The following is a 24,727-nucleotide window of genomic DNA, read 5'->3' on the forward strand; positions in this document are numbered from 1 at the left end:
GCTGAAAACAGGGCCCTTCCTCAGAGTGCACACTCGATGCCGTTTCACACTGTTCCAGCATCGGGAATGGCACGAGTATCTGCCTGCCTGCAAGGACGGGACGCGCTGACATAGTCCAGCTGGGGTGTCTGTTTTAAGTAGCATTCACAGTTGTCACAGGAACCATATTCTAACGCAGTTAGGGGAGAGCATCTTTCTTCTGGCATCAACACACGCATCCACATACACACCCTGACGTTCTTAGTAAAAATTCTAATACGTTATGCAGGTATATTTATTAAAAATAATGCTAATATAGTCCTGGGGCACAATGATTCCAAGAGGGTGTTTGCAGCAGATTTCATTATAATTACTTAACAACTAGATAATAAAGGTTTATGTTTTTAACTTACAGAGTCACTAAATAATTAATAGGAAAGGAAAGAGTAGGGCTAATCCAGTAGACTGAAGCTGGTATCAATCGTCCCTAAGCATTGGTTTGGTCGGCAGCCTTGGGCAAAGCTGGTCTCTAAAGGGTTAATCAGGACCCAAAGTGATTTTTGCACTGAGCTCCTCCCGCACCTGCCATGATGCCTAAAGGCATGGGATTCAGAATACAGCAGAACCAAACAGTTTATTAAACTGTTCAAATTGTTAAAAATGATTAAAAGCCAGTTAAAGATTTTCATAAACACTATTCCAAAATGTTTGTTAGTTTTAAAAATGTTACTAGCAATGTGTGCATTCCCCTCATGTTCTTCCCCTCCCTCCCTAGCTTTTAAAATAAACTTGAACACCCAGTGTAAAGAACACTTCAGGGAGAACCAGAAGTCAACCATCGGAAAAGCAAGCTGAAGAGGGGAGCAGACGGTGTGTAGCAGATGCTGGTCCTGCTCAGGGGCTGCTGATGCACGCTTTGGTGGCTTCAGATCCCCCAGTAAGGCATCAGGTGTCGGGACTCTTTCTCATAAACGTCTGGAACTACGCCATACGGCGTCTGTACCATTTTCACTGTCGACTTCCCAAAGAGCTGGCGCTCGTAGTCTATCAGCTGCCTCCAGAAGCCTACGTTGGGCCTGATGACGGGCCTGCGGGCCTTCACCCAGTTGTAGGCCTCCAGCAGGCACACACTGTGGCATTTCATCAGGTAAGCGATGCAGAGAGTGGCCGAGCGGCTCACCCCCGCGGCACAGTGCACCAACGTGGCCCCGTGCTTCCTGCTCACGCTGTGGATCTTGTCGGCCACCGTGTCAAAGTACAGTCCAATGGGGGCATGAGGCATGTCAGCCAGAGGCACTTTAACATATTCAAACTGGGGCCAGTTGAAATTGGGGATCTCGATGGTAGCATTGACGATGCACGTGATGCCACGAGCCTGCAGGAGGTGCCGGTTGGAGGCCACGCTGCCCCTGCCCAGGAAGAGAGAGGAGGTGATCTGAGCGATGCCTCCTACATCGCCCTCAGAAATCATCCGAGGGGCCATGAGAGTCCGTGGAAGTGTGCTGTGACCTCTGGAGCTCATGAAGATGCCAGCGATCACACTTGCATCGTTGGAAGCAAGACCAGAGGGTTTGGTTTTCCTCCACCAAGGAATCCGAAGTCACCGTCTCCTTCCTGAAAAACATAGGTATCGGTCAGTACTTTCAATGCTCCCGATTCTGGATACATCACGGCCTTCTCTGGTTTTGTAGAATAGGAAGGTGAAAGGATTAGAAGTGGTTCATTTTTTCAAGGATGTAGATAAATCATTTTCTATTGATAGGAAAAGTAGTCAAAGACAACATGTAAAATCAATGTTAAAACTCAGCTCTCTGGTGATTCTATTAAAAAAAAGGGGGGGTGTAAATGGAAATAGTCATCCTATTTTAGAAATAATCCTAACCTCAAACATGCCCAACTGATCCCTGAAAAACAATCTTGCAGGGCCTTGCTCTTTTTGAAGGGGGGGGGGGTGCTCCCTGGTAATTAGGAAGAAATTAGAAATTTTGATTGCTCCAAGAGCCATGTGCCTTCAAATACCTCTTGCCTAGTTCCATAGCTATGACGACTATATTTTCCTAAACCTAATTCTAGACATAGAGATCGTACAAAGATATCAAAGTATAAAAATGATACATTAGGTAATATATTCAAGGAACTGCCTTTATAAACTGAAAAGATAATGAATTCAGAATGAGTTACAGAAAAGCCAAGACATATGGTCACCTTAGCCCTTTATTTAAAAAAAAAAAAAAAAATAGCTAAGGGGCACCTAGGTAGCTCAGTCAGTTGAGCATCTGACTCTGTGATCTCAGGATTATGAGACTGAGCCCTGCTTCAGGCTGGGTGTGGAGCCTGCTTAAGATTCCCCCTCTACACACCCCCCTCCCCATACTCTCACGCTCTAAAATACATCATTCATAAATTAATCACTAAATAGTAACATGCTGTGGCATTTCCATGGCAATAATCCCAGGCACTTTGAAGGCCATGATCTTACATTAGTCTACCGGGTGCCTGGCTGGCTCAGGCAGTAGAGCATGTGACTCTTGATCTCAGGGTCGTGAGTTTGAGCCCCACGTTGCGTGCAGAGATTACTTAATTTTTTAATAAATACATTAGGGGCGCCTGGGTGGCGCAGTCGGTTAAGCATCTGCCTTCAACTCAGGTCATGATCCCAGGGTCCCCTGCTCAGCGGGGAGCCTGCTTCTCCCCCTGCCCCTCCCTCCACTCATGCGCACCCTCTCTCTCAAAATCTTAAAAAAATACATTAGTCTAAGTTCATGAGCGTTTTAGTTGACCTGACCCTGGGTGTGGTTAAATGAGAACATCACCTTCCTCAGCCAATTCTCAACTCCAAGACGAATCCCACGGGCTTCAGATGCTTGTTGGAATTAAATTTTAGTTTAATATTTGAAGATCTACCTTCTCTCAGTACAGTGTTTAAAAGACTTTAATATTATATAATGTCTATATAGGACACCAGTAACAAAAGAAATAGAAAATACTGGTTTCCTGAGATTTTAGACAGATCACTTCCTCACACTACTATACAGTCCGGGCCTGTGGGAAGTGTGCTCCTCCCCACCCAGGGTACCGCAGGGGCCCCTGAAATGATTGCAGTTGGACAAGAACATCCTCAGTGCCACGGACAAAGGTGCTGCCGGAGCCCACTCACTTGTGAGGAATCTGGTTACTCCGCAGTCCCGGGTCAGGATCTGGAAAGTCCTAATTGAGAGTGCTGATCACAGTGGATACAAATCAGATCTGCAGAAAGACAAGGAGGCAACAATGTGGCCAATCAGGAAGTTCAAAAGAATTCCTCCTGGGTTTTATTACTAAACTGGGTTTGACTGGAATAAAACCAGCAAGTGGAAAGCATGCTAACTAAAGAACGTACCAGTAAGAAACAGCAACCTAAGTCTCAGCTTTTTGTTAAGGACACGTAACTCACAGTGTAACAACCGTACGTACAGGTTTGGCCGTAACAAAGGCAAATTTTTGAAAGGAAATGTAATAAGGCACTGCTCACAGGGCCTGGGAAAGATGCAGACCAAGCTAGAGCATCTTCCCTGTACCCTCGGTCCGCTCAGCGGCTCGGCCAGACGCAGGGAGACCTGCACGAGCGGCGGCTGCTGGGGCCGGACGGGCTGGACGGCACTCGGAGCCTGCGCCTTGTCTTCCACGCTGGACCTCTTAGCTGTTCGTTTACTGACGACATGATGAGCACCAATAAGCGCTGTTCCAGTGTGTTCCTCCCCTCCCTGTCCCTCTGCTTTTCCCAGGTAACCATCACAAGTACTTTCACAGCCCTGTTGAGGTGTGACTGACACACCACTTGACCAGGTGTACAACCTGATGAGTTGTGAATTCTGTGCATACACTCAACACACCATGACTCAACATGATAAATCTCTCCATCACCCCCTCCAGGTTTCCTCATGCTCCTTTAATTCATCCCTCCCTTACCCTCTAGCCCCTGCCAAGCAAGCAATGATGTTCAGTCACTATGTGTACATTTCCTAGACTTTATATAATGGAATCCTCCTGAAAGGATTTGTTTCTTCATTTGGCCTGGCTTTCACTCAGCATAATTATTTTGACATTCCCCAATGTTGCTGCATATATCAACAGTTCATCCTTTTTGTTGCTGAGTACTAGTCCATGGCACAGACACATCGTGGTTTGATCACTTACTGATGGAAAGTGGGTTGTTTGTAGTTTGAGGCTATTACAAGTAGAGCTGATGTATAACGTGACGTAAAACATTCATGTGTAGGTATGTGTGTGGACATACGCCTTCCTTTCTCCTGGTTAAACACCCAGGAGCGGAAGGGCTGGATCATAGGACATGTTCATATTTAACGTTTTTTAAAAGCTTTAAAAATAGTTCTAGCTTGGGGCCTGAGGGGCAGGCGTCTAAGTTAAACACACACGGATGTAAGCATCCACTGCAGTCCTCTCCAGGATGCCAGTATTTCCCAGACAGGAGCTTCTCCATGTGTCTGTGCCCTGGTTTTGGTGGCTGCCACCCAGGGGCCACCCACTGCCTGCCAGCTTGGTGCTCAGCAGGGCTTGCGTTCCTGGGCCCCGTGAGACTAACAAACGAGGAGACCATTCTCACTGGCCACCACCCCCAGGGCACTGCACAGCCAGCCAACTGGGGAAAAAAAAAAATACTCTTTTTCTGTGAAAAAGGCTATTGCTTGTCCTGGAGCTTTAGCCTCAAGGGCAGGCTTCTGCCTTGGCACACGCCTGGGGGCCACTTGGGCTCGGTCCAGGGACCAAAGCCAGGGGACGCCATCTTTGTGCTTTCCCTCTGCCCCACTCCAAGTGTCCAGTATCTCCTGGAAAGGAATTGTACACTTGTCTGGTGTCCTGATTTTTTACTGCTGTCCAGGGGACACCTCTAGATCACTGGGTTCTGCTGGCCAAGGAGACTGACACTTGCAGTCCCACAGGACTATGTTTATCTGCATATGTTAAAAGCTGCTGAGTGACATCCTCCCCTTTAGAACACTGACAGGTCTTGTCACACGAGCAACGACTGGGAGCCACTAAAAATAAATAGGCTGCTGGGACAATCACAAACGTCTGAGAGAAAACCAAAAAGAAGGCCGTACTGAATACTGTTTCATCGCCTATACGAGGCCACTCCTTTCAGGCCTGGGAGAGGTGGCTGTTTTATCAAATGCAGAGTCAAGGAAAATGAAGAAACAGAAAAATATGTTCCAAATGAAAGAACAAGATAAAATCTCAGAAAAAGTCCTTAATGGAGATAAGTGATTTACCTGAGAAAAGAGTTCAAATAATGGTCAGAAAGATGCTCACTGAACTGGGGAGAAGAGTGACCACAGAGCTTCAACAGATAGAAAATGTAAGAAAGTACCGAAGAGAAATCATAGAGCTGAAGAACACACTAACTGAACTGAAAAATAAACTAGAGGGTTTCAATGGGAGAACTACCTGATACAATCAAGCAGCAAAAGAATGAACAAAGTGAAGACAGCTTAAGGTATTTATGGGACAACATCAAGTGGACCAACATTCACATTACAGAGGTCCCAGAAGGAGAAGAAAAAGGAGCACAAAACTTATGTGGAAAAATAATGGCTGAAAGCTTCCCTAACCTGGCTGGCAAAGGAAAGAGACATCCAGATCGAGGAAGCTCAGAGAAGTCCAAATAAGATGAACCTAAAGGGACACACACTAAGACACATTATAATTAAGCTGTTAAAATGTTAAAAGACAAGGAGAGAATCTTAAAAGCAGCAAAAGAACTTGTTACATACAAGGGAACCCCCCCCTCCCGCCATAAGACGATCAGATTTTTCAGCAGCAACTTTGCAGGCCAGCAGAGAGGGGCACAACCGATTCAAGGCAGTGAAAGAAAACACTTCCAAGAATACTCTACCCAGCAAAGCTGTCATACAGGAGTGAAGGAGAGAAAGAGTTTTGAACTACAGGAGTTCATCACCACTAAACTGGCCTTACAAGAAATGTTAAAGGGACTTCTTTAGGCTAAAAAGAAAGGGTGCTAATTCATAACAGGAAAACACATAAAAGTATAAATCTCACTGGTGAAGGTAGATATAGTAAAATTTAGAATAACATAAAGGTGGTAGATTAGTCACTTATTTATAAAGCTACTATGGGGACGCCTCGGTGGCCCAGTTGGTTAAGCAGCTGCCTTCGGCTCAGGTCATGATCCCAGGGTCCTGGGATCGAGTCCCAAATGGAGCTCCCTGCTCAGTGGGGAGCCTGCTTCTCCCTCGGTCTCTGCCCCTCCCCCTGCTTGTGTGTGCATGCTCTCTCTGACACATAAAATCTTAAAAAAAAAAAAAAAAGCTACTATGAAGGTTAAAAGAAGTAGTAAAAATAACTATAACTGCAATAACTAGTAAAGGGATATACAAGATAAAAAGATGTAAAATGGGACATCAAAGGGGCACGTGGGTGGTTCAGCTGGTTAAGTGTCTGACTTGGTTTCACCTCAGGTCCTGATCTCAGGGTTGTGAAACAGAGCCCTGAGTCAGGCTCCACACTCAGTGGGGAGTCTGCTTCCCCTCTCCCCCTCCCTACACTCACAAGTGTGCTCTCTAAAATAAATCTTTAAAAAGTAATTTAGTGGGGCGCCTGGATGGCTCAGTCGGTTAAGCCTCTGCCTTTGGTTCAGGTCATGATTCCAGGGTCCTGGGATTGAGCCCTGCATCAGGCTCTCTGCTCAGCGGAGAGCCTGCTTCTCCCTCTGCCTCTGCCCTCCCCCCACCCCACTGCTCGTGCTTACTCGCTCACTCGCTCTCAGATAAATAAAATGTGACATCAAAAATATAAAATTGGGGGTGTGTGTAAAAGTGTAGAGCTTTAGAATGTATTCAAAGTTGAATTATCAACTTAAAATAGACTCTTATAAGTTGTTATATCTAAGCCTCATGGTAACCACAAAGCAAAAGCCTACGGTAGGTACACAGAAGATAAAGGAATCTAAGCATACCACAAAACATCAAATCACAAAGGGAGCAAGAGAAGAAAGTAACAGGAATTACAAAACAGCCAGAAAACAATGAACAAAATGGCAATATGAAAAAAGACCCATCTATATGTTGCCTACAAGAGACTCACTTCAGATGTAAGGACACATGCAAACTGAAAGTGAAGGGATAGAAAAAGACATTACATCAAAAGAAAGCTGGAGTAACTATATTTACATCAGACAAAAAAGACTTTTAAAACAAAGACTAGTAAGAGACAAAAAAGGCATGACATAATGATAAAGGGGTCAATTCAACAAAAGGATGTAACATTTGTAAATAATCATGTGCCAAGCAGGGGCGCCTGACTGGCTCAGTCAGTGGGGTATGTGACTCTTGATCTCAGCGTTGTGAGCTTGAGCCCCACCTTGGTGTAGAGATTACTTAAAAAATATTCTTTTAGGGCGCCTGGGTGGCTCAGATGGTTAAGCATCTGCCTTTGGCTCAGGTCATGATCCCAGGGTCCTGGGATTGAGTCCCACATCGGGCTCCCTGCTCAGTAGGGAGCCTGCTTCTCTCTCTGCCTCTCTCTCTCTGTCTCTTATGAATAAATAAATAAAATCTTAAAAAAATATATTCTTTTAAAAATAATGCACCCAACATAGGAGCACCTAAATATATAAAGGAATATTAACCTTAAAGGAAGAAACAGACAGCAATACAATAATAACAGGGGACTTTAACAACCCACTTTCATTAATGGATAAATCATCCAAGTCAGAAAATCAGTAAGGAAACATTGGTCTTAAACAACACCTTAGACCAGATGGACTTAACATATACAAAACATTCCATCTAGAAGAGAATACATATTCTCAAGAGCACATGGAACATTCTCCAGGATAGATTATAAGGCTATAAAACAAGTCTTAATAAATTTAAGAAGACTCAAGTGATATCTAGCATCTTTTCCAACCATAATGGTATGAAACCAGAAATCAATTACAGGAAGAAAACTGGAAAATTAACAAATATGTGAAGATTAAATAACATGCTACTGAACAACCAATGGCTCATAGAAGAAATCAGAAACTACCTTGAGAGAAATGGAAATGTAGCATACCAAAATTTAAGAGATGCAGCAAAAGCAGTTCTGAGCAGTTTATAGTGATAAATGCCTACATCAAGAATCAAAAAAGCTCTCCAAAGATTTAACTTTACACCTCAAGGAACTAGAAAAAGAAAAACAAATTAAGTCCAAAGTTAGAAGGAAGGAGATACCAAAGGTCAAAGTAAAAATAAATGAAATAGAGACTAAAAAGACGCTAGAAAAGATCAATGAAACTAAGAGCTGGTTCTTTGAAAAGATAAAATTGACAACCTTTAGCTAGGCTTACCAAGAAAAAAAGAGAAAAGACTCAAATTAATAAAATCAGAAATGCAAGAAGGGAAGTTGTGACCAATACTACAAAGAAATACCAAGGATAAGAAACTAAACAATTAAACCAACAAATTTGACAACTTAAAAGAAATGGACAAATTCCTAGAAAGATACAACCTGCCAAGAATGAATGATGAAGAAATAGAAACTATGAACAGATCAACAACTAGTAAGGAGATTGAATCAGAAATCAAAAACCTTCCAACAAAAGTCCAGGACCACTCAGCTTCACTGGTGAATTCTACCAAACATTTAAAGAAGAATTAATACCACCATTCTCAAACTCTTCCAGAACATACAAAAGGAGGGGACACTTCCAAACTCATTTTACAAGGTCAGGATTATGTTGATACTAAAACCAGACACCCAAGAAAATTACAGGCCAATATCCCTGATGAACATAATGCAAAATCCTCAACAAAACACTAGCAAACTGAATTCAACAATACACTGAAAGAATCATACATCACAGTCAAGTGGGATTTGTTCCAGGGATGCAAGAATGGTTCAACATCTGTAAATCAGTGTGTTACACCCCCGTGAGATACTACTTTACACCTGTTACAATGGCTGTTCCAAAAAGACAGGAAGTAACAAGTGGTGGCAAGAATGTGGACAAAAAGGAACTTTTTTTTTTTTTTTTTGCACTGTTGGCGGCAATGGAAACTGGTGCGGCCGCCATTGAAGAGAATATGGAGGTTCCTCAAGAAATTAAAAATAGAACGACCAGGGGCACCTGGCTCGCTCAGTCAGTGGCGCATGTGACTTTTGATCTCGGGGTCATGAGTTCAAGCCCCACAATCAGGGTAGAGATTACTTAAAACAAAAACAAAAACAAGCAAAACAAAACAAAAAAACCTACCATATGATCCAGCAGTCCACGTCTGGGTACTTATCTGAAGAAAACAAAAGCACTAACTTGAAAAAATATATGCACCCCCGCGTTCACTGCCAAGACACGGAAACCACCTACGGGTCCGCTGACAGATGGAAGAGATCAAGAAAATGTGGTATATAAACACAATGGAATGTTATTCAGCCATAAAGAAAATCTTACATTTGAGGTAACATGAATAGATCTTGAGGGCATTTTGCTAAGTGAAATAAGTCAGAGAAAGAAAGACAATTATTCTATCAGTTATATGTGGAATCTAAAAAGAAAAGAAAACGAGCTCACAGACGCAGAGAACTGACTGGTAGTTGCCAGAGGTGGGGGAGGGGGCACTAGATGGGAGGAGGAGGTCAAAAGATACAAACGTCCAGTTATAAAATAAATCATGGGAATGTATTACACAAGTTAATATTACTGTATTGCATATTTGAAAATTGCTGAGAGTAAATCTTATTAAAAGTTCTCATTGCACACCCCGTCATCTTCGAGACACCCCAGTTGTGATGTGGAGGAAGAAGAGCCACCTGCAAGATGGATACGAGCGACAAGCTGCACTGTGAACCTGGGCAATCCGTGCCGACACCGCCAGCCTGCGGGTCTCTGAGGGGACCCCCCCCAGTCGGAATGCCAAATTCTCCGGTTTGCCCTGGGATATTATAGCAAATTATTTGTACGTTTAATGAAAATAAAACACCTCGTGACAAAAAAAAAGTTCTCATTACAAAAAAAAATTTGGAACTATATATATAGTGATGGATGTTACTAGACTTACTGTGATGATCATTTTGTGCTAATGTAAATATCAAATCATTATGCTGTATACCTGAAACATGTTATATATCAATCACACCTCAATAAAAAGATAAATGAAACAGTTATAGCTACATAATACAGTGATCCTCAAACTTTAGCCTGCATCAGAGTCTTGTTAAAACAGATTTCTGAACCATACCCCAGGAGTTTCTGATTCAGTAGCTGCAAGGTGGGGTGGGTGGGGGGACTGGCATCCCCAAGGTGATGCTGCCAGTCAGAGGACACACTTTGAGAACCACTGCAGAGGTCGACGCCGGGGTGAGCCACCGGTTCCCCGCATCAAGACCGAGGCACTCAGAGTGCTGGTCCTGGTAAGTTCCAGAGTCTGCCCTTGTCTGAAGGGCGCTGCCTCCCCCAAGGTTCCAGCCTTCTCTGGGGGCCCGCAATTGGATACCGGCGGACACGCAGTATTTAGGTGAAATTGCACCATGAAGAGGAACAGGAAGTAGTCACCTAAGGAAATGTGTGCAGGTATGTGTTTTAGATGGAAATGGGCAGAATTTATATAGGAGAACATCCTGTCCTGCTGCAAAGTACAGTCTCGCGCCACTACCACATCCTTCCGTGGCACAATCCCAGTGATTTAAAAAGCAAAGTCACTGTAGTAATAAACACAAAATCAGGCTCTCAGACTGCTGGTGCTAACTCCCTCCTGACTGAGGAAAATCTGGCAGATGCTAATCAAACTTCCAACCAGGTTATTTAGTCACTGTCTAATTACTAGTAACTCAGTCTTGTGGTCTCCCAAATCATCATTCTGTTCGGGAAGCCACTTGCCCTCCTGAGACAAAGGTCCCAGACTCACTGTCTTTGCAGCAGAAGGGTCTTCATCAAGGGTAAATAATGGGTGGCCCGGAAGCCTAACTTACTCTGCTAACTCTCCTTTGTTGAGCAGTGAGAAGGTACTTGGTACTGCAGAGAAAACAGATTGTGAGTCCTCAGGGCCGAATCCAAGTGAGACAGACATGATGCTCCCTCCCTGCTGCTGCCAGTCAGTCTCGTGCCAGCAAACCTGCACCAGGCTGCCAAAGCTGGGTCCGACGCTTAGAGAAACAACGTCTGCCGGAGAGCACGCAGAGGGCACAGCTATTACTGATGCGCCTCTGACTAACGCTCCTGGCCTCTTTACAGACCAGAAAATAGAAGGCTCAGAGAGGGTGAGCCGAGTCCCACTTAGAGACGAGACGTGCCCGAACCAGAAGGCCCAAGGGGTCTGGGCTCCTAGCTCAGGCCCACACGCTGCCCTCCTGCGTGACTGTGACCTCACAGCACTGCGACACCAGCAGCCGGCACCCGCAGTGCAGGAAAGGGGTCCTGGATCTGCCGAGGACAATGTGGTTAAACGCTGCTTACAGAAAAGCCCAGACGGGCTGAGCTAGTCTGGTTTCTCCTGTCACCCGGAATAGGGAAATACTGCCAGACTGGTGTACCCTTCAGGACACAGACGGCCCCCCTGAGAGCAGAGGGGCCTCAGCAAGGAATGGTTCCACGGAAGGCACAACAGGAAGCCCTAGTGTGCTCCGAGGCCAAGACCAGGAGATTCTGACCGTGAAGAAGGAAAGAATTCATGTTTATTACATCACAGGCTCGTCAAAATCATCTTGGTCAGCGTGTACTGGAGGACAGACCGAGGGGCTCTATTAGCGGAGTAAAAGGCTGAGGCAGGTTGGGGGGATCCACGACTGCAAGGTACTCTGAGTGAGCACCCCACTCCCACTGCAGCACACCTGTCTCCGAGGTGACCAGAGGGAGCGCCCAGGGAAGTTCACGTCGCTGTCCATGGTGGTCAACTCAGTCCTTCCAAGTTGCTCTGGCAGCTGCATTTACCTCTTGGAGGGAAAAATGCTTTCCGGGCCAGGAGAATATGGGTGGGGCGGGTGCAAGACAGAAGGGAGAGGTACCAACCCCAGAGAGGTACTTTTTTTTTTTTTTTTTTCACAAGTTCTAAGAAACATCTTGCTGGTCTGTCTGAATAATAAACATCAAAGCACTAAAGTGCTCAGCAAAAACACAGAGCTAGTGTCTGTCTCAGTGGCCCGTACTCTCGATGCATAAGCTGGTAACACCAGACTGCTCCGTGCGCTGGGCAGTCCTGGGATGGGGGCGCCAGCCTTGCATTAGCACTGGCGTCCGTACCTGGCGCAGCCTTGGAATCGCTACCTGGGCTCACGATGTACTCGGAGCATCCACCCCAATGCCATGGAGGCTAGTTTGCTTGCTTTCTTTTTTTTTAATCATAGCAAATAACCACTAGAATTAGCTGTTGGAAACTAAAATTCTATCTACTGCTTTCTCTCTTCTCACATTGAATAAGCAGAATATGGCCCTAAGGATGCCAGAGATGACCGTGTAAAGTGACCTGACTGAATTACTTCTAGCTGCTTTAGGAATTTCAGAAGGACACAGTATACACTGGAGGCCGGCACTGTTATTTTTTTATACCTGAAAAGCCCATGTAATCACATTTTCTCCTTCTGTTAAATATTTAAGGTTTTTTTTTTTTTTAAGAACTAAAGTCACCCTTTTTAAAATAGAAGCATGTTAGCCTACATTGCCATAAATAAATAAATGCTACTTTTCTCATTAATTTTTATTAAATCAGAAATGTGTTCTGCTGGGGAAAAAATTAAAATACTCTTAAAAATAAAACTCATGGGGCGCCTGGGTGGCTCAGTCGGTTAAGCGTCTGCCTTCGGCTCAGGTCATGATCCCAGGGTCCTGGGATCGAGCCCCGGATCGGGCTCCCTGCTCAGCGGGGAGTCTGCTTCTCCCTCTGCCTGCCGCTCCCCCTGCTCATGCTCTCTCTCTCTCTGACAAATCTTAAAAAAAATAAAATAAAACTCAAACAAATGTTGAGTTATATTTGTATTAAAATGAAATAAAAGATACAAATTGTTCTCGCTCGTCTGGAAAGCTTTAGTAATTTGGCTAAAACACCTCAACATCTTACTTATGGAAGAGGGGTTGTTTTTGCTTTTTCCCACCACATAAATGAACTGATATGAAGATGTCCTGGGATAAGGATAAACATACATAATACACATAAAACTAAGGACAGAGTCACCATTCTGGTTTGGCCACATATTCCCCCAGTGTGACACATAATGTGCTGTATAGCAACTGCCTAAATATTGTGATCTGATCACCTCAGTGTCCTCATGCGCACCACCATCCCATGAACTGAGCCTAACAAAGGACAATCATTTTAGAGACTCTAACCAGCTGCTGGTTAGAGTCCAAAAGAATGACATGGGTAGTCAGTCCACCTGATTAGAGCAGGGAAAAAAGTATGACAATACAGTGACATATAAAAATGCACAGACTTTAAGAAGTTTACTTCCATATAATTAAGTTCAGAGATTCCCATGTTGGAAATAGAATGAGTACTGAGAAGAGAGTATTAATAACTATAAAAGGTGAAAGCACATATTTATTTGGGTCTCATGGGGTAATCTGTGCATATCTGGAAGTAAATTTTTGAATTTGGTCCTCATCCACCTGAGTGTTAAAATTACTTGCCACTCATTCACACAACAGTCTTTACTGAGTTCATGCCATGTGTTCAACACTATTCTAAGTGATGTGGGGATTGAGGGAAAAGGTCTTTGCCACAAATGACCATGAGGGAAAAGGTCTTTGCCACAAATGACCACAATATCTCCCATCCCACTTGACCTTCTTACAATGTGACCAACTCAACCAAAAGAGTAGAGCAGAAATAATACTTCAAAGGCTACATTATAAACATGTCACACACTTCTACCTTGTTGTCTTGGGACTTGCTCTCAGAACCCAGCTGCTATGCTGTGAGGAAGCTCAACAGAGTTACCATGTGGTGAGGTCATACACAGGTGTCTCAGAGAGCAGCCCAGCTGGTGTCCCAGCTGAGAGCCAGGATCAACTACGAAATATATGAGTAAAGACAAATCGATGATTCTAGCTCCCAGCCATCGAGTCACCTACAGTCTTTGATTATCCCACCATTGGCCCCAGCCATTGTGGAGCAAAGACAAATTGTCCCCACTACATGAGGTCCAAATTCCTGACCTACAGGAATCAATGAGCAAAATAAAAATGGTTGTTTTTACACCACTGAGTTTGGAATGGTGTGCTACGCAGCAATAGCTGGAACAAGGATATGAAGGTGTAACATAAACCATCACCCTATGCTAGGATTTTATCATCTTAAAGAGATGACACAAGATACATTATAAAACAGTTGAATAACAATAGGAGATCGACTACCATTAAGTGACTCAAATGAGTGGTGCAAACAGTGGGTTTGCAATTGCAATTGCAACCTCCTTAGCAATTCAGAGAAGACACAGGATCAAAGCAAAGTAAAACAGTCAATGGGGCTAAAAAACAGAGTTGTCTGTTTCTTGGGGAGGTGTCTCATAGAGGATACTATCGTACTTTTTCTCCAGTCCACTTAAAACATACTGCCATTTATGGGCTCCTGGGTGGCTCAGTTGGTTAAGTGTCTGCCTTCAGCTCAGGTCATGATCTCAGGGTCCTAGGATCAAGCCCCGTGTCGGGCTCCCTGCTTGGAGGGAAGTCTGTTTCTCCCTCTCCCTCTGCCATGCCCCCCTCTGTGCACTCTCCCCGACTCTCTCTCAAATAAATAAAATCTTTATAAAAAAATTTAAAAAATAAGACTACCATTCTTGACATCCAAGAGCCTTCTTATTTTCAGATTCCAAATAGAGAACACAAGCCCTTCTCTCTTTTTTTAAGGATTTTATTAGAGAGAGAGAGAGAGCATGAGAACAGGGTGAGGGGCAGAGGGAGAAGCAGACTCCCCGCTGAGCAGGGAGCCCTACACAGGGCTTAATCCCAGGACCCTGGGATCATGACCTGAGCTGAAGGCAGTCGCTTAACCGACTGAGCCACACAGGTGCCCCCAAGCCCTTTTCTATAACCCCTCACCACTCCAAGTGTGATTCAAGACCCAGCAGCATTAACCTGGAGCTTGACAGAAATGCATAATCTCAGGCCTCATCCCAGACCTATGGAATGGGATTCTACAGTGAACAGACCCCAGGTGATCTATATCAACAGTAAAGTGCGAGAAGCTTCGCTCTCAATCAGCCTCAGTCTGTCCCATTGGACTTGCTGGAAAAAAAACAAAAACAAAAAACTCCAGTGCCTGTTTTGTTGAAGCTCCATGAACATGCTCAGCCTCACGTGAATCAGTATTGTTCTGCTGTCATGGTTCCCAGATGAGGAATCAGAGGTAAATGGAGGTTAAGAGGCTTTCCCAGACTTTACATAGAAAAGTAGTAACCCCACTGGGACCAGAACCCCTTTTCCATGAGTTGTCCATTTGTTGATTAGTCATACAATCTGACCACGACAGGTCAACTGATTGAAAGACTACCAAAATGTCATTTCATTGGGGAAGAAAACAAAAACTGCAAAGGAAAGAAATTAAGGCACATAAGGTCAGTCTCATTGTGCTTTATCAATAATGTAGATATGAATCTAAAAAATCGTAAACTGCTATGTGGTATGAGATGGTCTTAGGATGTGAAAAATCTGATAAACCTAAACCAAGAAAATGCTTGCAAAATCTTCCACAATCACATTTAAATCTGTTTGGTGATAACTAGAAACCAATTTGTGCCAGAGCCTATATAAATACTTTAAAATCTTCAAGGAGTTAAGTGGTAAAAATTAAATATGAATCACAGACTCTTGGTTAAGCAGTGAACTTTGATTTATATAGGTCATAACATCTAGATGCAGAGTACTTTAAAAAAAAAAAAACAGCAATTAAACCCAAAATAGATAAAAATGTGCCTCAAAATTGCCAAAGTCATTATTACCACCTCTGAGAAGACTATGAAATCTCAGAAAATGCAGATTTTTTTTTTTTTTTATAAATAAGATCTCAGTCCTTAAAAGTTCATTATTACTTTAAGGAAGACAAAAAAGGATTTATAAATTAAAGTTCATAGGACTAAAAGCTCAACAGTGAATAGCTGACAAACTTCGACCATTTTACTCTAATGTCTTAGTGGGTGTACCAACACCCTTAAAACCCAAGCAATGAGCCTCAACTTTCTCTCTACAAGGATTTCTTTATCATACCCATGACCCAATTCCACATTTTTGGTGATTTCCTAGCAAATTAACTTCATTTATAAAGTACTGATAAATTAATTTCCCGTTTTTTTTCTTTATAAATCAAAGGCATCTAATTACCCACTAGAGTTCCCGAGAAGAGTAAGATAACCAGCCAGGTAAGGCTCTTGAATTCACTAGAAAGAGGGAACCCGATGAAGCTCCGTGCCCTTTCCCTGCTGGGACAGCAGCCCTACCTCACTCTGAGGGCAACTGGGTGTGTGTGGGCCCCCCCGTAGCAAAGGGAGGAATCAAGTTTTTAGCTAAATATAAGTGCAAAGGCAAAGGATCCTGAAGTTATTCCCTTGTCTTTATTTTTTTTTATTCCCTTGTCTTTGTCTCCTGAAAAAATAGTCTAATACAATAGAATATACATAATTATTTATGACAATTGTTTATATTACTATATTAGCATAATTTATATAGATTGTATTACTGTTATTCACATGCTATGAAAGAATGTGGTGGCCGGTGAACCTCACTCTACTCTGCTTCAAATCAGGGGTGGGGAAACCACGGCAGACAGACCATGTCTAGCCCGCCACATGTTTTTGTACAGCCCATGAGCTCAGAATGGCTAAAAATTAAATCACAAGAACAGTACACTTCATGGCATATAAAAACAGTGTTCATGAATGAAGTTCTATTGTAACACTGCTGCATTCATTTGTTACAGATTAACTACGGCAGCTTTCTTGCTGTTAAAGTGAGTTAAGTAGTTGCTAGAGAAACTACATGGCCCATGAGCCTAAAATATTTACTACCTGGCCTTTACAGAAAAGGCGTGGTTGAAATTATGTTCTGAAGCCATCATCCTATGGCAAAGGAATATTTTCAAAGTGTGGACCTAAGGACCGCTGCATGAGAATCACATCAACTACTGGTTAGGATGCATATTCCTAGGCCCCACCTCAGACATAATAATCAGGATCTCCGGGGGTAAAGGCCTGGAATTTTTATTTCTAGCAAGTATCTCTGCAAAAGGAATTTAAGATAATATTAAGGGGCACCTGGGTGGCTCAGGTGGTTAAGTGTCCGGACTCCTGATTTCAGCTCAGGTCTAGATCTCAGGGTCATGAGTTCAAGCCCTGTGCTGGGCGTGGAGCCTACTTAAAAAAATAAGAAGATGGGCTCCTGGGTGGCTCAGTCAATTAAGCATCTGACTCCTGATCTCAGCTCAGGTCTTGATCTCAGGGTTGTGAGTTCAAGCCCCACAAAAACAAACGAACAAACAAAAAGACGTAATCCAGTATGAAAACAAGTTTCACTTCATTTACATTTTGGATCATCTTTATCTGAAAGTTTAAACCAGGTAGTTGAAACTCTGTAAAACATTGAATACTTCTCCAGTTTTTAGCAAGAATCATGTGAAATGATGTACAACCTCTAACCCTGAAAGAGTTCTGTCCCCTAAACACGACATATGTGACAGTGCAAATTAAAGGCTATTGAAGATTTGTGTCCATCTGACATTCATCAAAAATGCACTACTTTAAATGAACAGATATTTAAATAAATCAAGTGGGCTGGAGTGAAACCTATCAAATTCATGGGGCATGGTTACCTCCGTGGGGAAGGAAGGGCCCCAAGGAAGATTCAACTTTATAATCCTCACCCTGCTTTTTTTTTGATAGAAGAAAGTATGACCAATTTGGGGTGGTAATGATATAAATTTGTTCTTTGTAATTTTCTATATGACTGCAATTTATTTATTCATTTATTATTATTTTTGAGAGGGAGGGAAGGAGGGAGAGAGCATGAGGAAGGGGGGAGGGGGAGGGAGAGAGAATCTCAAGCAGGATCCATACCCAGCACAGAGCCCCACGCAGGGCTCAATCTCACAACCCTGAGATCATGACCTGAGCCGAAATCAAGAGCTGGACACTTAACCAACTAAAAACTAAACCACCCAGGCGGTGCCCCAGTATATGATTGAAATTTCTAAAAATAAAAATTATTTGGAATAGAAGAAAATTAACTACAACAAATGGCTGTCAACACAAACCCCCCCTCCAGGCTCTGGCCTGCACCTGCTGTTCACATGGGAGCCAGACGCACAGCTGATTTGGTAAGAGAACTTGGCAAGGACACCAGAGCGGCACAAGGGCTAAATTAGTGAAATTCTTAATTATAAATTTTGATTTCAAATTTGTATGTAACTTGCAAAGCTGACAGTACTCTCCCGGATTTTATTTTTACCAGTACTTCCTCAAAACTTCAAGCAAGCTCACCTCATAGTCTCTCTCTTCCAGTCGAGGAAGGCTGGTGCTTCCCAGGCTCGCTCTATCTGCCACAGAAATGTTTACTAGTTCAACAGAAGCAACATGCTCTACCTGAAGAGTCCTCTCCTGTGTTACCCACAAACTCAAAGACCTAAGGAATCAAGAAGATCTGCTGCTATGCATAGGCCTGTGATGCTGAAACTATTCTGGGACAAAGGCAGAAGACCAGCAGTTGCATGTGAATTTCAAAAGGGCCCCTTGGGCTGAGACTTTGAGAAGGCACGGTGGGGGGGGGAGAAGCTGGCCAAACTGTCGGTGCCCTAGTAGAGGTAGTTAAAACTGGGTCAGTGCGAAGAGCAAGAATGGCAAGTGGCAAGGGGAGCTGGGAGGGCCGTGGGTGTAGGTGACGTTGTGTGGCCGGTAGGGCCATGGCCTCGGCACCCACCCTCCACCCCCTTCCCTGCAACAGGTGGAATCCGGAGCTCTTCCATCAGGTACTGCCCGCCGGAAGGGGTACCAACGAACACAAATAGGACTCCTCCCCCCATCACTCAGATTCAGAGGCTTGCACACTCCTTTTTGTACTTTCTTTAATTTACACAGTTTTTAAAATTATGACCATTTTAGAGAATCTGAAAAAAAACTTTAATATGTAAGTGAAAAAGTTCTCATGATTTATGAAAGCCGGAAAATAGAGTATATAGCCCTTTTCTAAGATGCCTTACAGAAGAAATAAAAAAAAGAACTACAAATCTCACATTCTTTGGACTATTCTTCCTTTACCCCTCCAACTAAGAAAAGGGATAGCCCTGAAGGTATTTTCTAAACCTACAGAACTGTAGAACATTCTACTCTAAGGATGGAAGCAAACTGTTAACAAATACTACTGGGCACTGTAGATACTCAACAAATACCTGTCCTGACATAACCTCCCCATCTCTCCCTAGCCCTACCCCCTTCCCTTCCCTCTCTCCCCTCCCCCACCTCTGTCTCTCCTGGACACACACTCCACACACACCTAGCTTTAAATCCAGCTAGCAACACCAAACACAAGCAATTAAAGTTAACCTGGCAACTGTCTCCTCAAAAGCAGAAATTGTTTCAAACCCAGTTTTAACTATCTCTACTACGTTATACTAAGGAAGATTTGGAAAGAAGTACATTTTAAAGATTCTAAGAGAGTACTTTATTCCCATAGCAAAGAAGCTGTGGTTCCTTTGGAAACGCCAAGGGAAGAGGAGCCTTGGTCTGTGCTCAGTGCCTCTCCAAGGATCTGCATGCACACACAGCATTCTCGGAGGGTCCTCCGAGGGTACTTTCACAAGCACTGGCCTGGGTTCCTGCACACGTCACACACTATAAAGCCAGCACTGCCGACCTATACATTCAGGGCTGGACACGGCAGGCATTCACCAGCACAATGCAAGTCACCAAGTCAAGGCAGCATCGAGTGGCCCCAGAGGTAGGATTCATCCAAAACCCTTAAAAGACTTTTAGGGAGGGGCACCTGGCTGGCTCAGTCGGAAGAGCATGCAGCTCTTAATGCAAGGGTTGTGAGTTCAAGCTCAATGTTGGGTGTAAAGATTACTAAAAAATAAACTTGAAAAAAAATTTTTTTTTCTTTTCAAAAAAAAATCCCTTAAAAAAGGTAAGACTTCTAGGTAACTAGACACTTTTATTCTTCACTTTGCATATTTAAATTTTCCTATAACTACACATCTGTTTTAAAAAAAAAAGGGAAGGATTTTCTTGGGTATTTGTCAACCAAATAGAGTGGAAAAACCATCTCTGGCCTTTGGGTGGTATGTTGGTCCAACCCACACAATTAAACTTATAAATATATATAAATACACTGGTACACAAAGGACCAGGGATCAGACCACCTAGGTGACATTCATTCATTCACACTGTGGTTATCCAAACATACTGTGATATCCAAACATACTGAGGTTCAACAACAAACACAGTGGATTATAAATTCAAGGTTGACACCACTGGAAGAATGTAAATTGGTACCAACCACTTAGGAAATGAGGCATCACCCAGTAAAGCTGGAGATAAACACACCTGAAGGCCCCGTTCATAACTGCCCCGGACCAGAAACGACCCAGCTGTCTGCCAACAGATGACAGGTAACTTGTGCTATGTTCATACAAAAATGAACTAATTACAGTCACAGATAACAACACAAATGAATCTTTAAAAAAATACCATGCTGCAAGAATTTTAAAAAACTGTAAGTGTCTGTATGTATATTCCTATATACACACATGTATATATATACCCACGCATGATGTTGACCCCTCAAAAAAAGTATTTAAAAGAATACCTACTTTGATTCCATTTACATAAAAATGAAAACAGACAAAACGAAACTTGTTTAGACATTAATATTTAGGGGAGAGAAACTAGCAACAAGAAAGGAAGTGATTTCCACAAAAATGAGGCTAGGTTACTTCTGGGGTGAGGGGAGAGGTTGTCATTGGCAAAGTACGGGAGGAAGGTGCTTCTTGACCTTCGAGATGGTTACAGCTGGGTGTTCTTAAAAAAAAATCAGTAATTTACCCATTTGTTTCGTATGCTTTTCTGTGTGTTATAATTCACAAAAAGGTTAAGTAAACAAAATGTTGATGTCCAAGAATTCAGAAACATTACAATTCTGGCCAATGTGGGGAAAGAACACTCCCTCTCTAAATGTCACTATTAGCCTATCAGTTTCATCGGTTTTCAGGGACCTTATTTGCCTTCTACCCCAATATCCAGCACTGGACCTTCAGCATGGCAAAAGTCCTCTAATATATAAACTCCTGATGTGAATTCTGTTTGAACTCACGTGTCTCCTGAAACTACTGATCTCAACTGTGCCCACATTAACACTTCCCTTTGTTTCCCAGTGAAGCTTTCATAAATAACTAAAACTACTACCTTAAATGTTCACCTGTAAGTTTATACCCAGGGGCTGTTGCTTTGGCAACTCTCCCTGCCTTCCGCTCCCTTTTATGCTTCCTTATAGGGTGGATACACTAGTAGTCCTAGATATTTTTTTTAATGGAAAAGTTTTCATTTTCATCTGAGAGTAACACCTAGGATCTTAATGATTTAAATGCTTCGAGGCTGTTTAAGTAGGGATCATTTGCCCATCGTCCTGAGAAATACTACCATGCTACAGAGGTAATGAACCTTTACAACCAGCTGTACTTAAAACACATGCTACCTCTTGTGGACAGAAGCCCAAACTCTATGAACAGGACTGGTTAATTTTATAATAATTCATTTCAATTAAAAAATCACTTTGCGCACTTATAAAAATGCTTAGAAAAGTCTAAGAGGTTATACACAAATCAATAAAGATATACACAGCAGTTACTTTTGGGAAAGATACTAAAAAGAAGGCTTTAACCTTATCTGTAAAATTCTAAGTTTTACAAAGAGAATTATTAATGAATTTCTGGTGACAGTGAGAAAAAGCATTTTCAATCCACCTTGCCTTAAAATCCCAAATGCAAAGGAATTTACCAAACACAAATTCCTCCCTATAGACCATCATTTAAAAATGTTAAGGTTTTCATGCTATAGTTTTAAAGGATTGCCTGGGTTTACACACCTGAGCAGTATTTTTTTATATGAATACACATTTATGCCATTCTATTAAGGAATATTACAGAAATCATACCTGCATTCAACCAATATGACAGATTTCAGATGAGAACTCAGCATAGACACGTTTGACACTGACGTTAAAACGACTTGGAATGAAGGAAACCGTCTCCTGTTTTATGGGGGAAAGCCAAAAATATCAAGCAACTACCTTCTCCTCCCCCAAGCGTCAGAAGATGAGTCAGAGCTGGAGGCAGGAATAGGGCCCATGTGTCAAAGCCGCCTGTGCAGGGCGCCTTCCTACCTCCACCCGACAACCCTCCCCCCCCACCCCCACCCCAGGTCAGGGTCCCTGCCTCAGCCGGTCCCTGACGGGAATTCTCAGGTGTCCCTGGTGAAGAAGAGGCAGTTATTCATTCCGGGGTGCCTCATTCTCTGCATTTCTTAAAAGGAGCCCAAGAAGGGGAGCCTTTATGAATCCACCACAACTAACAATCACCAAATGCAGCTCAAGGGAGTGGAGCCTCCAGACACACTCACGCAACTTTTCAAAGAAGACAGCACCTTTGTTCCCCTCATCTTAAACAACAGGAAACATGTAGGGAGCAGCTGTGACTTGTCCAGTATCACTTAACTCTTACACAGCAGAGCCTCAACCACGCTGACACCCGGCCCCAGCCTCTCTGACTTTTAACTGCTCTGTACAATCTCAGGGAGGATGCTCCAACATTCCATTTTCCTTCTATGTAGCCTAATGGACTAGGAATTCCAGGAAACTCAGGGTTAAATATCTTGGTCCATATTCCTTTAAGATTAGTAAAGAATCAGGACTTGGTTCTTTGCTTCTGTTTTTACATCTGTAAAACGAGATGCAATGCTCTCTACCTACCCCTCCTAATAAAACTACAATGAACGGCTATAACACATGCCAAATGCCTTGAGGTCCTGCTGGATGAAAAGTACAAGGTAGTTGTTGTTGTTTTTGTTTTGTTTTTTTGTTTTAAATCCCTACACAGTAGAACTGCACTTGTAAGTCACTCCTCCTTCCCTCGCCTCTGGGATGCCCAGTTACCATAACACTGGCTGGTACCAATGGCAACATCCACCTAAATAAAATATAGTTATACAATCCACTAAGGCAGCTCCAGCAGGCGACTCCTCTCACACACAAACAACTCAACTTCGCTTTGAAGAGAGGGTACTTAGGAGAAATAAAAAGAGACGTTAGCACTGTGCACCCCAATCTACCACCGCAGAGAAACACTCAAGTTGAATACTTGGCATTGCTGAAAGTCAAGTTGCTTCTATCAATGCACCAGAAACCTATGGAAGAAGCAAAGGGCCGCCGACAGCTCCAGAGGCTCGGAGCGGGTGGATGCTGACGGCGGGTGAGGAGCTGGACAGACAGACCATGGCGCGGCCGGAGTGCAGAGGGTCAGGAAGGAGGAGGAGAGGAGGGGAGCCCACAGGACGCCGGCTAAGGAGCCCGAGGGCCGGGACGCGGGGCCGGGGCGTCGGCCGCACCGGGGCGCAGCCGGGGGGCGCGCGCCCAGAGCCGGCGAGGAGGGGGCGCTGCGGAGGGCCCCGGGCCTCGCCCCTCCCGGCCGCCCAGAGGATGCGAGAACCGCCCGAGAGCAGGTGTGGGGGCCGGCACAAAGTTTCCAGAAACGAGGGTCGCGCGGGGCCCCGGCCGCCGGGTTCCGCCAGCCCCCGCCGGGGTCGCGTCAGAGCCAAGTCCCGCCCGCCCCCCGGCCCTTGCCCGGGCCCGCGGCCCCCTACCGGCTCGGCCCCGCGGCGGCTGGCACTCCGTCCTCCTGCGCGGCTCCCGGCTTCTGCGGGCTACCCGCCGCGCGCGCCCCTCCTTCTCCCCTCCGCCCGCGCCCGGGGCGGGCCGCGCGCACGCTCCCTGCGCCCCGCCGCCCTCTCCCGAGGGGGGGGCGGGCCGCTCGGGGCGGGGGAGGGGCCTCCGCGCGAGAGGCTCGCTGCGGGCGGGGGGGAAGCCGGCGGGGGACGCGCGGAGCGGCGGGCGGCGCGCGTGCGCACTGCGCCGTCCGCCGCCCAGCGGAGCTGCGGGGCGCGCACCCCCGCTGTCCTGGATGCCCCTCGGGTCGGGCGTTCCCTGGAGTCTCCTGTGTTTCACAACCTACGACCCCTCTGGTCGCCACTTCGGGGTTGGGGCGGGGGAGCAGGGGTGGTGTACTGGGGTACTTTCTGGTTGCGAGAGGGTTAAAGGCAAGGCAACAACACAAATATAAAAGGTGTGAAGACTGCAGTAAGTGACTAATCACCGCCTCTCACCCCACCCCCACCTTGTATCCAGCACGAGAGAGCCCAGGAATTGGGACCGAAGAGTGAAGGGAAAATACATCTCATGGCAACTACTAGATGAATTTTGCTTGGGCAGGTACAGGCAGTTTCTAGTAACTCTGGGAGGCTATTTTGTCCGAGACTCAAAAGTAGCTACAGATAGGTCATCTCCTGCCGGCCCTGAGACCGCCAACCCACCATCCTACACCGCAGGTGCCATCGGACTCTCAAAACCCCAGATCCACAAACCGTGCCTCCCAGGTAGAGCTGTAGGGTGTCCGAAGCCCAGGCTGAACACATGGATTCGTGGAGGGCTTATTTGCTGTGTCACTGTGAGGGTCTTTTTAAATTTAGGTTTGCCCATCTGTAACATGAGTAGATGCGAATGGACTTTCTCAGC

The 24,727-nt window shown here is 44.5% G+C and overlaps 1 protein-coding gene across 4 annotated transcripts; it reads right to left on the minus strand.

The window, feature by feature from the left end:
- Positions 1–256: 256 nt before the first annotated feature.
- Positions 257–23,944, minus strand: DUSP14 (dual specificity phosphatase 14). Of its 4 annotated transcripts, XM_036104815.2 has the most exons (5): positions 23,800–23,916; positions 22,097–22,192; positions 20,491–20,565; positions 3,137–3,225; positions 257–1,593 (listed from the first exon to the last, which is right to left on the minus strand). In XM_036104815.2, exon 5 carries the CDS (start codon positions 1,499–1,501, stop codon positions 905–907), a length of 597 nt encoding a protein of 198 aa, XP_035960708.1. In that variant the 5' UTR covers positions 1,502–1,593; positions 3,137–3,225; positions 20,491–20,565; positions 22,097–22,192; positions 23,800–23,916; the 3' UTR covers positions 257–904. The 4 variants fall into 4 exon arrangements, with proteins under 4 accessions (XP_035960708.1, XP_035960710.1, XP_035960712.1 ...); XM_036104817.2 differs by lacking the exon at positions 20,491–20,565; XM_036104819.2 differs by lacking the exons at positions 20,491–20,565; positions 22,097–22,192 and having other exon boundaries at positions 23,800–23,944.
- Between the last annotated feature and the right edge of the window lie 783 nt (positions 23,945–24,727).

This window comes from Halichoerus grypus, chromosome 2 (genome assembly GCF_964656455.1).
Source record: "Halichoerus grypus chromosome 2, mHalGry1.hap1.1, whole genome shotgun sequence".
In the NCBI taxonomy this organism is placed as follows: domain Eukaryota; kingdom Metazoa; phylum Chordata; class Mammalia; order Carnivora; family Phocidae; genus Halichoerus; species Halichoerus grypus.

Bases quoted from the DNA above. Each gene is read 5' to 3' on its own strand.
- DUSP14 (XM_036104819.2), bottom strand. From the start codon at position 1,501: ATGAGCTCCAGAGGTCACAGCACACTTCCACGGACTCTCATGGCCCCT.